The sequence below is a fragment of the Aspergillus candidus genome (genome assembly GCF_002847045.1).
Source record: "Aspergillus candidus strain CBS 102.13 unplaced genomic scaffold BDW47scaffold_50, whole genome shotgun sequence".
In the NCBI taxonomy this organism is placed as follows: Eukaryota; Fungi; Ascomycota; class Eurotiomycetes; order Eurotiales; family Aspergillaceae; genus Aspergillus; species Aspergillus candidus.
Window position 1 is genome coordinate 41,874 of NW_020194055.1, and position 12,755 is coordinate 54,628.

The following is a 12,755-nucleotide window of genomic DNA, read 5'->3' on the forward strand; positions in this document are numbered from 1 at the left end:
CAGACAACAAAATTGCGGTTCAGCCATACGATTACTGTTTCCAATCAGACCCGAGCCATGGAGAAAACGTGATAGAATGCAGTTAGTGGCTTCCGCTACCACTGCTCATTTCTGCCTATAAAGTCCCAATTGGGAATAAGCACACGATCCAGGCCAATCCCGCTCGCACTGAGGCTCAAGACGAGTCCGAAAGAACCAGAGCGATGTGTGTCTTGGACATCACCAGGTTTTTAGACACGCTAGACAAACATGGCGTCTCTGCCACTCGGTTGCCTAGTATGCCACGATAAATCCTTTCGAACCTCGTAAACACCAGTTCCCCTCTCCAATAAACAGTACAGACTGTGGTGCTCCTATCCCAAATTCTAGCCGCAATGAGTACTAGATACGATCACCTGAACCCTTCCATCGTCCAGAGAAGTAGCATCATCCTTGAGGCCCATCTAAAGGACCAGGATCTGGAGATCGGTAAATGACGTCTTTCGTGGGATACGCACTGAGCCTACTAACCACCGCAGTTGACCGTCTAATCGAACCCCAAACGATCGCGCACTTCCTCCACTTTTGCGTCGAAGGGGCCCTTCCCAACGGGAAAGAATCGCAACTTACCCGACTCACCGGCGAGGAAGTCCAGATCGCAGTACTCCCTCGCGACGATGGCCAACCGATCATTGGGCGCGTCATGGAGCGGGTCGGCTCCATGGAAGACGGCGATCGGCTGTGCCTCGTGGGAAAGAACATTCAATTCATCAAATCTCGTCTGTGGGAAGGGATGGTCCCACTTTGTCAAGAGCGATGGCAGGAAAAGGGCCTCGACCGTCCCGAGAACTTCGAAATCGCCTCTCAGCATTTGTCCGCAGTGCTGGCTGCATTCCACTACCTGAACCAACCGCGGGTCTTGCGCAATCTACGAGACACGTACAACTTGATCTGGGATCATTGGGCGGAGCTAGATACTGTGCTCAACGAGAGGCGCGCTTCGCGGGGTGAGGCACGCATCAGCGTCGCTAGCCTCTGGACAGAGTTCATCGCCGCGCACTATGAGACTATCACGGAGCGCGCACACCGCTGGGTGATACTTCATGTCAACGCGCTGCAGGCTCCGCTACTGCAATCGTTGGCGTCGCATCGCCCGACGAGAGAGGATGTGGTCGATCATATCCAATGGAACCTTACAGACAATCTGCAAATTCTGGCGGAAATTGTAGCGGTCGCGGACTATGGGATCATGCTGCCAATGCATGGCTACAAGGGGTACACTGCACCTCCACTGAGACCCAATATCCCACCAAAGCTGCAGTCGCCTGTATCGGCCGACCGCCAAAAAGCCTACATCTCGCGGTTGAAACAAGTCAGTCGACAAATCATATACCGACGTGTCGCACAAGGAAGAAGTGCGGGAGGTGGTGTCGCATCGCCGGAATCGCTCCGTCAGACGGCCTCTGACCAAGTTGAGGCCCAGCGGCTGGTGCGGTTAGAAACCCGAGGTGAGCCGTTATCGACAATGCCCAAAGAACCGTGGATCATGCGAGAGCTGTTTATGATTGAGAGCTCCCCTAGCCATCCACGTCGGGGTCTCGCCATTTATCGGCTCACATACCAGCAGTCCGAAGCCGAATGGGCGGCTTTTGTGAAAAAGGTAGAAGCTCATGTCTCAAACTGGGGACGAGGCCAGACGGGAAGTGGCCAGCTCAAAGGGCATCTGAAACTCCATTGGTTGGATGGACAAGCACTGAATATTCCCGAGGGAGACGTAGAAGCGGCGCAGCGGTATGGTTATCTGGCAAAAAAAAGACAATAGCCCTTAACTGACTAGCTACCTCTGTAGGCAGTTCACGAGCGATGCTTTAGCATCATTCGACCCGAATGACCACGTGAACGACCGGGTATTCCTCGTCGCCGACCATGCCAGTTTCTCCTCATACATGGGAGATACCTACTCCGCCGCAACTGATCTCCTGCTAGCTGGCGATTTCACTGGCTTCGTCCTCGCCGTCGATGCAGATTATGATCCTGAAGAAGGATGCGGGCGACCCGGCGAATCCCCCGGATACCACGGACAGATGCGCATTCTAGGCAATCTCGTCTGGGGCGATCTCTATGGGATGCTCTCATCTCAGAGCGCATTACTCGAGGACCTGTGGCCGCTTGCCCTTGACCACCCCAACCAGGTCTATGTCGGCCCTACTGTTCCGAGGCAAATCCATGATTGGAGAGCGCACAACGGTGTGCGCAATCTCCTTCTTCGGCAGACGGTCGAATATGTGCTTGCGAAGATGAATGGCACAGCTCCTCCCTTGCCGATAGCTCCGGCATCGCAGCCTGATACTAGCAGAGTAATAGGGGAGGATGAAAGGCCGAGTGTCTCCGGCCTAGTACCGCAGAATAATACTCACAGAGAAGATGACGACGAGATCCCTTCCCCACCAGAGGGTATACGAGGCCCAGAGGCGGATATAATGAGGACGATGATGATGCGGAGCTTTACGGCTTGGTTGCGGCAAAGGAATCGGCCACAAGAGGCAATTATAGCTGAGGAAACCATGCTATCGGGCCCCGATTCGGCCCCTGATCTTGAGCGTGTTCGACGACGGATTGATGCACTCGAGGCCGGAGATGAGACGGAGTCAACAAGGGCTCAGGACACGGATGACGACCCATGTCCTATGCAGTGATCTGGTTTGTGGCGACCATGACTGTTTAAAGTTATTTGTAGGAGAAGAAATACCCAACTGAGATAATCATGAGCCGTGATGCTGCACGTAATTAAACGATTCGACGGAGATAGCCATATCAGCGGTATTTGTTGTTTCTTCAAAGATACGATAACAGTAAAAACTATCAGTTATATTATCATATGATAATTTACCATTATAAGTGTACAATATTGGTCTCAATAAATGCGTGTCGAAGACTCAATGCACTTTAGTTGTGGGTGGTGGTTGGACGGGGTTAGGCCAAATAAAGGGAGAAAGCGAGCGTGACATGACGTTGACTTCGCGCTGAAAGTTTCCCCGAAAAGCTTCAGCTCCGGTCAACTTTCCTCCCCCGATCCCTCGCATCCACCTCGCGGGCAATTTGCCCTCCTATTACCCTATCCAGCAACAAGAGTTGTCCTAACACTACATTGAAGGCAACTAAACTTCATGATCCCAGCCTTATCACCGCCTACCATCCGATTGAGCCTCTCCCGACCGGCGATTGCAGGACCTGCACCCGCGCAGGCCTCACTCCAACGACCCCCTAAATAAGCCTGCCTTCCACTTCACAATGTCCGCCCATTATTCCACCGAGCCGGCGGCCACCGCATCCGCCACGTTGTCAACCACCTTCGGTCCTCTGCAGATCGCCCTCTTCGCCAACCAGACTCCCCTCACGTGCCGCAATTTCCTCCAACACTGCCAGGACAACTACTACGTGGGCACCATCTTCCATCGCATCGTACCGGACTTCATCGTCCAGGGCGGCGATCCGACAGGTACCGGGTCGGGCGGGACGTCTATCTATGAGGACCCAGAGTTTGAGTACGATCCGGACGCGCGCGATCCGGACGAGAAGGTCGTGCTACGCGATGAGCTACACAGTCGGCTACGGTTTAACCGGCGAGGACTGGTGGGAATGGCGAAGAGCGAGGACGGCACATACGGAAGCCAGTTTTTCATTACTCTGGGGAACACGGAGCGCGAGCTGAATGGGCAGTGTACGCTCTTCGGGCGCATCGAAGGTGACTCCATCTACAACTTGCTGAAGATCGCGGAGGCGGAGCGCATAGAGGGTACGGAAACACCGGTTTACCCGGTCAGGGTGACTGGCTGCGAGGTCGGGGAGCTGGGACCGCTGGCCGGCAAGATCAAGGAGAGGCAGATCACGGCGACCGCGCACAAGTCGGAGAAACCCGCACCGCCCAAAAGGAAGAAGAAGGCGGCCAAAGGTGGGAAGACGCTGTTGAGTTTTGGAGATGATGGCGACGTGGCCGCAGACATTCCCGTACGACCGGCGAAACCCAAATACAACGCCAGCCTCGTTACCGATACGCAAGGCACGTCCAACGACGCTCCTGGCAAAAATCGAGCCGAGAATCAAACACAGGTTCCGACAAAACCGCGCAAACGGCCGCACTCTCCGTCTCCTGAGCGTCGGCCCCGTCCTAAGACGCCCGAGCCAGAGAAACAACTCCCCCTGCCTGACCCGGAGTCGCCAGAACGCTCGCCGTCCCAATCGCGATCACCCCCCGCAAAGAAGTCCTTCCTATCTCGTACCAATGCCGAAATCGAGAATGTTATGGCCTCCATGCGTCGGGACGTGCACGCAGGGCCTGCCGACTCCGGTCGCAAGAAATCCGCCTTGGAAGCCATGATCCCGGACACAGCGATCCGCGGACGCAGACGCCCACCACCAGGGAGCACAAATGGTGGCGGCCGCAGCGGCGCGAACGGGCTCGGCAGCTCCTCTGACAAGGACACCCTGCAATTATTCAACGCGTTCAAGTCCAAGCTCGAGACCGCAGAGACGAGTCAGCCTGCTCGCACCAACTCCCCCCCTCCGACCAAAACCAAGAAGGGCACACATACCGAGAACGAAGAGTCCGAAGACCCGGAAGCCCAGCTCTGCGATCTACACTTCATTGCCAACTGCCAGTCCTGCAAATCATGGAAGGATGAGGACCATGAATCTGCCGCCGGGGATGACGACGACCGGGGCTGGCTGACCCACCAGCTGCAATTCGGCAAGGACACGAAGGGCAAAGACCTCAAGTGGAAGAAGGAGCATCCCGGGGACGCCGATTCGTTAATGGTGATTGACCCGCGGGAGAAGGAGAAGGAGCTTGTAGGCGGGCGAAAGCGAGGGCTTGCTCGGGATCGGGAACGAGAGAGGAAGATGGAGCGAGCTGGGACCTTGGAATGGGAGAAGGGGAGGCATTGATTTTGTGGCATTGATGACGAACGACGATGTTGATATAGATAGATCTATGCAGCGGCCAATTTACAGCTCCATATAATGATATTGGATGTTGCTTAAAGGGATTCATACTTTCTTGCTCCATGAGTTTCGAGACCTACATTTTGCTCGTGCACGCATGTTCGAAGGGAACACGCATACTATCGTCTATCCAAAAGAAAGAACAGAGTAGTGCACTATTCTCCTATGCCCATTCTCCTTGCATAAACACAGAGAAGCCATTCCAACAGCCACAGCAGATCATTCGCACAAAGCGGATAAGCGTTGTGGTTTCCAAGTGGGGTTGCCGGATATGCCATGATCAATTGCTTTATACTGCAGACAGTCTTCATAACCAGTTCATATTTAGACCCTCCTTCCTGCAAGACTATTAGTATACTGAAATATGAAACTCATCGAGAGTGGTATATATAATTGCGTTTGTTTCTCAATCACTGCTTTCTTTTAATTTCTTTCTATGGTTATTGATCTGGTAAACATCGACATGCTGCTCCAGACCCTTGCCGATTATACTTCCCAGCACTATGTTGCTGTGATAGCTACCTCAGTATGTACTACTGAGATCGCCCCTTTCAAGGCACGCCAGACACTAAACTATATCAATCCAGATCCTACTCACTATCACAGCAAAATGTTTCTACGAACTATGCATCAACCCCCTTTCCCGATTCCCGGGCCCAAAACACGCAGCCATATCCCGGATCCCAAACCTATACCACAGCACCAAAGGGGACCAGGTTGACTGGATCACAGAGCTACACACGATCTACGGCAGCGTCGTCCGCGTAGCCCCCAACGAGTTGAGTTACACAGCCCCAGAAGCATGGAAAGGCATCTACGGCCACGCAAGCGCGGGCACAAAGTCAACAGAAAAGGACACCCGGTTCCTCGGACCCTCCTTCAACGGCGCCTCAGATATCATTCGTGCCAAAGGGCCAGACCACACCCGCTTCCGCCGCAATTTCTCCCACGCCTTTTCTGAAAAGGCGCTCCGTGAACAGCAACCCCTCATCACCCACTACGTGGACATGCTGATCAGCAAGCTACGCACCTTCACACGAGAAAGTCCGCAAACCCCCACCGAGCTGGTCCACCAGTACAACCTCACAACCTTCGACATCATGGGTGACCTCACCTTCGGAGCCTCGCTAAACCTCCTCGCCGGAACCGGCGACGACAACTGGGTTACCGCCATATACCTCAGTATCAAAACCAACGCGCTGCGCAGACTGGGCCGCTACTACCCGTGGGCTGCGCGTATCACCCAGATGCTGGTCCCGCAAGCCCTGAAAGCGAAGGCCGCCGCGCATTTCAAAGCGTGCATGCAGCGTGTAGACACCCGCGTGGACCCCGCGCGCAACGTCCACAAACCGGATCTATGGGGCATTGTGATGGGCCAGAAGGAGACTCTCCGTTTGAGCCGTGAGGAGATGTATGCCAATTCGCAGATTTTCATGGTTGCCGGGACGGAAACGACGGCTACGGCGTTGAGTGGGTTGACGTATCATTTGCTGAGAAACCCCGAGAAGATGGATAAGATTGTGAGGGAGGTCCGATGTGCTTTTCAGAGTGATTCTGAAATTGAGCTTGGGGCGCTGGTGAGGTTGGAGTATCTGAATGCGTGCATTGAGGAGGGTCTGCGCATGTATCCTCCTGTTCCTAATGGGATACCGAGAGTTGCTCCTAACGAGGGACTCTTGGTTTGTGGAGAGCATGTCCCGGCTGGGGTACGTCAAAGGCACTCCATCTATGCTTTCTTTTTCTTTTGTTTTGTTTTTCACTATCTTGTTCTAACAAGCAACGTACAGACTGCGCTTTCGGTCAACCAATGGGCAACCTACCACGACCCCAACAACTTCAAACACCCAAACGAGTTCATCCCCGAGCGATGGATCAGCGACGAATACGCTAGCGATAACAAGGCGGCTCTCCAACCATTCTCGTTTGGGCCAAGAAACTGCCTAGGAAAGAAGTAGGTTCTTTCTATCCTTATAATTTACAAATTATTCCTCTTCTAGGGCTCAAACGTAACTGATACTTGTTTAGTCTGGCATACAGCGAATTGCGTGTCATCCTTGCCAAAGTCTTGTACCACTTTGACCTCAGCCTTGCTCCTGAATCTGTGGGCTGGAATAAACAAAAGACGTTTTTCCTGTGGGAGAAGAAGGAGTTGATGGTTTATTTGAAGGAGAGAATGGGGACCGTGTAGATGGTTCGTAGCTAGGGGTGGATTGCACGCATTGCGGAATTTGCGGGATAGCTCATGGTAGAACAGACGAGTCTGATTTGCCTCTGATACTCAAGTAAAGTATTCAACGAAAGCGTGAGAGGTACATGTTTTATTTACCATGCCATATGTATGCCAACATAGTGACTGGCTTCCCTCAACTACAGCCAATTCGACAGACCAAAGATACTAGAGACCTACAAAGCAACACTGTCCCCAACCAACCCCCTAAACTCCTCCAACACCTCTTCCCAGACCTTGGGCTTCTCCCCGGCCACCCTCTCCACAGCCCCCAAAGCCGCCAAATCCCCCCACATCCTGCCCCGATCCGTCGTCCCGTTCAGCACAGTCGTGCGGCCCAACCCCAGCACCAAACAATACAGCGCCTGCTCCCTACTCACACCCGCCCACTCCGCCAACTCCCCAACCGGCCTAGACCGCAGCAACTCCGGATTAGCCGTCAGCGTCCAAAAGCTCTGATAGACGATTCCCGCACGCTGCTCGCGGCAGAACTCACGCAGCGGGACGTCAAACTGCGTCGCAACGTAGAACCGGTTCTGCACGACGGCGGGCGGAACACGGACTAGCGACGAGAGCTCCCGCAGGATGGGAAGTGTTGTGTTTGAGATGCCGAGGTTGCGAATGCGGTGCGGTACGTATGTTTCGGCTGCTGTCCAGGCTTCGAGTGTTTGGGACATTGTTGGGAGGGGGGAGTGGAGCAGGAGGACGTCGATATAGCTGTCTTCTGAAGTTCCTTTGTCGCTGCCTTGCGGTTTGGGGGTGCTGTCGTTGGTGCGGAGATTGTGTAGGGAGGAGGCGATTGAGGCGTGCACTTGCTGGGTGATGCTTGTTGAGGGGTCGTAGGGCATGTTGTTGGGGGATTGGCCGTTGACGGAGGTGAATTTGGTTTGGATCTGGGAGTTAGTTAGTCAGTTATATCTCTTATGCTTGATTTTGTCTTGTCTCTTGGTGTTTCAAAGCGAAGGGACTATATGTTATGTAGAGAATATATGTATGGCTACATGTACAAGTAAGGAGGATTATACACACATGAAGATCCTCTCTCCGCACAATCCCCTCCCGAATCGCCCTACGCACACCCTCGCCCACCAGGTCTTCACGGTAATGCTTAGGCTGGGCCGCCGTGTCTATGGCGCGAAACCCACTGCTGATAGCCTGATGGACGAGATCGGCCGTGTGCTCTTTTTTCCAGGCTGTGCCGTAGATGAAGACGGGAAGGTGGGCCGCAACAGGCGGGGCCGGGGCGCCGGGGACGGGTCGGAGGGGGTAAGCCTCGAAGGATAGTTTGCCCATGGTTGGTCGGGCCATTAGTTTGTTTATGCTTGAGGTTCGGTGTACTTCTGCGTGCTTGGATAACTAGAGATGTCAATTGATAAGGTGGTGGGTTGATGGGGTGGAGGAATGGTGGCAGCAGTCCGTGCTGGCATGGTTGTGACGTCATGGGTGGTTGCAGTGATGTTGTTGGTGTGTTTGCAATCGCAGCGTGGAATGTGCTTATTTCATGTTTGTTTCAGGTGTTCGAGGCTATTTTGACTACTACAATCAAGAATCACTCTATTACTTCTTCATGCCCGTCGACTAAGTTGGTACATCCTATGCCAGACATCAGTCTAGACCACCACTTTCCCCACATGAACCTACCCCAGAATGGATATAAATCACTATTTATAGTAGAACCATGTGCCCCCGACAACATTCCACCCTGTGACTTACTGCGGATCCCCCCTTTTCTTGTATAACAAGGCGACAAAAGGAACTACCCCCCTGTAACTACAGTGCATCACTTTCAATGCTTCCCAAGTCAGAAACCTCGTTGGTACGATGTTTCTTGATCGACCTCGCTGTATTCCGTATTGGTGGCCAGTATGCGAGGGGGTGGGTCGCTGTAAGGCTGTGCACACGACAAGGCTGCTGGCTCCTTTGGAAGATCCAGTTGAAAGCGATACACAAGGCTGTATAATCTGCTAATGGGGGTCAGAAATTAGTACCCTAGGCAGGTTGTCCGAAGCTATATAACATGCTGCAATATACCCTATGGTATTTTCATCTGTCATGGATCTCCATGAATTAATTACCCGGGTCGAGTAGACATCATGTCTTCTGAGGCAATAAGCACTACCACTACTCTGGTATCCGCAGTCACATCCAGAAGTCAAGATAACAGCCCTACCAGTCCTGAAAGTAGTCAAGGTGTACAGCTTCAGAGTCCCTCACACGATAGGTAAGCAAGCATTTCAATATTGTTGACAAATCATGCTGATAGCCCAGCCCGGGAGACGACGAAGAGAAAGGACCATCCAACAAATCGTCAAACAAAACGACAGCACCGAGAAAAGAAAAACAATGGACGCAAGGCGTACGACTGTGTATCTATGTCATGATTGTAATCCTCGCGATCAACCTCAGCATGACGGTGACTTTCGCGCTCCTGGCACGCTCCAAAAAATCCAAAAACATATTCTACGAAGGGGATTGTGACACGGTAAATGGGACATCGATCGGACTCGGCCTCCTAGTAAATGCCGTTGGCGTCGCCTTGACTGCTACGAGCAATTACTGCTGCCAGATTGTCACGGCCCCGTCCAGAGAGGAAGTTGATCGGGCTCATAGTAGACGGACATGGGTGGCCATTGGGTCCCAGAGCATCACTAATATCTGGCTTGCTGCTCCATGGCGCAAATTGTTGTGGTTGGTGTTGTGTGCCACCTCGATTGCGGTCCAGCTGGTGTGAGTAATGATATATGTTTTTTTTGGATGGTGCAGGTGTCTAAAACTGGGTGATCTAGATACAATTCCTTCGTGCATACCGTGGTTGGGCCCAACGACTTCGGGGCCGTGGTGATATCTTCTAATTCCACCCCTTTTACCACAGAGTTCGCCCCTGAGTCGCAATTCGAGGAGACGATCGGAGTCAGTACAAATGAGTTTAAAGAAAATTTCAAAAACGGGGACTTTGAAGAGCTGCAAGATGAGACGAATTACTATGGCGACACGATAGACGTACCAGGATTGTGCGAATCAAAGGTCCATCCTACCCAGTTGATGAAAACACGCCTCACGTTGCTCCTTGCAAGTGACAGCATACCGGCCAACAAAAGTACCATTTGGAGGTGTGTTACCGACTCCTTTCTCCGACTGCATGGGGAAATGGAGTATACAACGGCTTCATCCGAGCTCTCAGGATCTAACAGCTTGTGTGACTTCTCTGTTGATTCGATAAATGGTTATGTTGTCCAACATTGCTGGAGCAAAACAAGCGAAGCGCAATGTCGAATGGTATACAATCTTCCCATTGGATTAATTGTGACTGGGTGCGTTGCAGCAAAATTGATTGGCATACTTCTTATTATCTGTGACCATCGCGAGGAGATCCTTCTGACGACAGGCGACGCCATTGCCTCTTTTCTGCAAAGACCCGATCCTATAACAGCCGATACTTCTCTTCTCGCCCATCCACACGTACCACGTCGGCAAGCCATGAATAACGAGGTACACCTGTCCTGGCGAGCCAACTTCCCTATAGACTCTCTACGGCATACCCAACACCGAGATGCAACAACTTCACCGCCGGCACGCCCAACCTACCCCTGCATAAAGTGGTATATATGGAAAGATGCCGTCCCACGCTTACTACTCTGGCTCCTAATCACTGTAGCCACAGCCTCAATCGGAATAAGCTTCATCCCCTTGACCAGCAACATGCCCAACGAATCAGGCAAGTCGGTCGCGACCAGCGTCTTCTCGGAGATCTTTCCGCCAGCCCTAGACACGCGTCTTTCAGAGGAAAACTTCGCCTGCTTCGTGCTAGTCGTCAATTCCCCCCAGGTCGTCGTCTCAATGATATACTACCTCGTCAACAACGTGCTCACAAGAATGCTTCTCGCAGCCGAGTACACCAGCTACGCCATAAAACGGAAACCGCTGCGTGTCTCATTTCCCCAAGGCCAGCAGCGTTCGACGTACTACCTCACGATCCCGTATAGATGGAGCGTCCCCACGTTCGTGATCTTTTCCGTCCTGCATCTGCTTATGTCCGAGGCATTTTCGTACGTAGAGGTCATGCCGTACAGCGTACATGGTCACTTCGACGAGGATAGACTTATGCCCGCCATTGCGGTGTCGATCGTCGCATCGGGCTTGTACATGGGCATCCTCGTCTACTGTTGGATGCACATGTACCTCGCGATGCATATCATCAGGTTCGACTACCCGCCTATGCCGCTGGCGCTGAATTGTAGTGCTGCGATTAGCGCGGCTTGCCATCCGCCTGAGAGCGACACCGATGCTGCTGAGAAGCCAGTCATGTGGGGTGAAGTCCAGCGAGAGAACAGTATGGGCGGGGATGGAGATGAGCGGTACCGATATTGTAGCTTCTCTTCTCAAGAAGTGATTGAAGTAAGTCCTTTAGAGCGTTATGTATGATACGAGGCTGGAAAGTGTATACACGGTATATATGACTTGCGCAGGCCGCATGCCTTGTTTCTAGTCCATATGGAACTTGTCAAGAGACAATGTATCCTAGTCATGATACACGGTCATCGGACCCCAATTTAAAGTCCTTACCCAAACACATGCCTGTCTATTCCAACTCAGCCTTCAGCTTCCTGAGCGGACGAGTACCTGGAACGATCGCAACCCGACCCAAGACCTACAGAAACTAGCACCCATTGGGAAAGACGCACCACAACGGTTCAACACCAACCTCCAAGCCCGACCAACCCACGAATCATATCTCGCGGTGAACATCCGAGTGTCCAGGCAGTTGGATCAAGCAATAGCCGGCCAGAATCGGCTAGTCGACGCCCCTACCCCACTAGTCCATTCCAAGTCCCCATAGGCCCATATGGCACCGGCAGACTGAGGGATTATTAGGAGCGCTTGGCATTATCAAGTATATCCCTCCCCTTGCTTGGCAGTCATGGGTCTTTTTGATTGATGTGTCAATGCCTCGTGGGGGTTGGTGTGATTACTTCCAGTTCAAGACCCTAATGATATAGAGAAACGTCTTGCAATTGGAGTAAGTATGCAAGGGATGGCGACTTCACACGTGGAATGCTGATCTGTCTTGCGGACAAAACACACGTGGGATATTAACAAATCTAGTAATGATAGTACAACCGTAATAGTCCTGTCAGATATAGAGGGCTAGGGATCCGGCTAAGTGCATTAATCAATCCAACCGGTTGTGTTGAACTGTTGGGCCACCAAGGGAACCAGATATGTTGTGGATGGAGATTGAAGGAGCGTAAAATTTTTCGCGGCCAAGACTCTTGCCTTGTTTGTTATCCAACTCGGGCAGAGTGGAGTCAGATCGGATTCGGCTCAAACCGACTGACTGTTATAGTCTCATGAGGACTTTTCAGGTTTACAGTCCATGGATATTCAAGAAGTATCACCTTCTGCATACCGAGTATGTCGAAGCCAGCGTTGCTATGATTGTGCACATAAATACCAACATAGAGACTGTTGGATTACTAATGATGTGGTTTTATTGATTCTAATTCATCCTCTTTTTTACTTTCTTCTTTTTTCCTCTCGTGGATGAAGA

The 12,755-nt window shown here is 52.2% G+C and overlaps 5 protein-coding genes across 5 annotated transcripts; 4 read left to right on the plus strand and 1 right to left on the minus strand.

The window, feature by feature from the left end:
* The first annotated feature begins 154 nt into the window (after positions 1-154).
* BDW47DRAFT_67661 (uncharacterized protein) lies at positions 155-2,778 on the plus strand. The gene is made up of 3 exons (XM_024819591.1): positions 155-468; positions 519-1,770; positions 1,829-2,778. Exons 1-3 carry the CDS (start codon positions 375-377, stop codon positions 2,673-2,675), a joined length of 2,193 nt encoding a protein of 730 aa, XP_024669172.1. The 5' UTR covers positions 155-374; the 3' UTR covers positions 2,676-2,778.
* A 264-nt stretch (positions 2,779-3,042) lies between these two features.
* Positions 3,043-5,020, plus strand: cwc27 (putative peptidyl-prolyl cis-trans isomerase). Its single transcript, XM_024813806.1, has one exon. The coding sequence runs from the start codon at positions 3,271-3,273 to the stop codon at positions 4,921-4,923; it is 1,653 nt and encodes a 550-aa protein (XP_024669173.1). The 5' UTR covers positions 3,043-3,270; the 3' UTR covers positions 4,924-5,020.
* A 423-nt stretch (positions 5,021-5,443) lies between these two features.
* BDW47DRAFT_119732 (cytochrome P450) lies at positions 5,444-6,935 on the plus strand (the record flags this gene model as incomplete). The annotated part of the gene is made up of 3 exons (XM_024815391.1): positions 5,444-5,506; positions 5,568-6,686; positions 6,768-6,935. The coding sequence occupies 3 exons, from the start codon at positions 5,444-5,446 to the stop codon at positions 6,933-6,935; spliced, it is 1,350 nt and encodes a 449-aa protein (XP_024669174.1).
* Positions 6,936-7,383: 448 nt separating this feature from the next.
* Positions 7,384-8,701, minus strand: BDW47DRAFT_133773 (putative aldo-keto reductase (AKR); the record flags this gene model as incomplete). The annotated part of the gene is made up of 2 exons (XM_024817924.1): positions 8,237-8,701; positions 7,384-8,100 (listed from the first exon to the last, which is right to left on the minus strand). The coding sequence occupies exons 1-2, from the start codon at positions 8,513-8,515 to the stop codon at positions 7,384-7,386; spliced, it is 996 nt and encodes a 331-aa protein (XP_024669175.1). The 5' UTR covers positions 8,516-8,701.
* Positions 8,702-9,300: 599 nt separating this feature from the next.
* Positions 9,301-12,044, plus strand: BDW47DRAFT_133775 (uncharacterized protein; the record flags this gene model as incomplete). The annotated part of the gene is made up of 5 exons (XM_024817925.1): positions 9,301-9,428; positions 9,476-9,934; positions 9,994-11,602; positions 11,716-11,823; positions 11,862-12,044. The coding sequence occupies 5 exons, from the start codon at positions 9,301-9,303 to the stop codon at positions 12,042-12,044; spliced, it is 2,487 nt and encodes an 828-aa protein (XP_024669176.1).
* Positions 12,045-12,755: the final 711 nt, after the last annotated feature.

Bases quoted from the DNA above. Each gene is read 5' to 3' on its own strand.
- BDW47DRAFT_67661 (XM_024819591.1), top strand. From the start codon at position 375: ATGAGTACTAGATACGATCACCTGAACCCTTCCATCGTCCAGAGAAGT. The intron at 469-518 runs GTAAATGACGTC...TAACCACCGCAG, and splicing joins GGACCAGGATCTGGAGATCG to TTGACCGTCTAATCGAACCC. The intron at 1,771-1,828 runs GTATGGTTATCT...CTACCTCTGTAG, and splicing joins GACGTAGAAGCGGCGCAGCG to GCAGTTCACGAGCGATGCTT.
- cwc27 (XM_024813806.1), top strand. From the start codon at position 3,271: ATGTCCGCCCATTATTCCACCGAGCCGGCGGCCACCGCATCCGCCACG.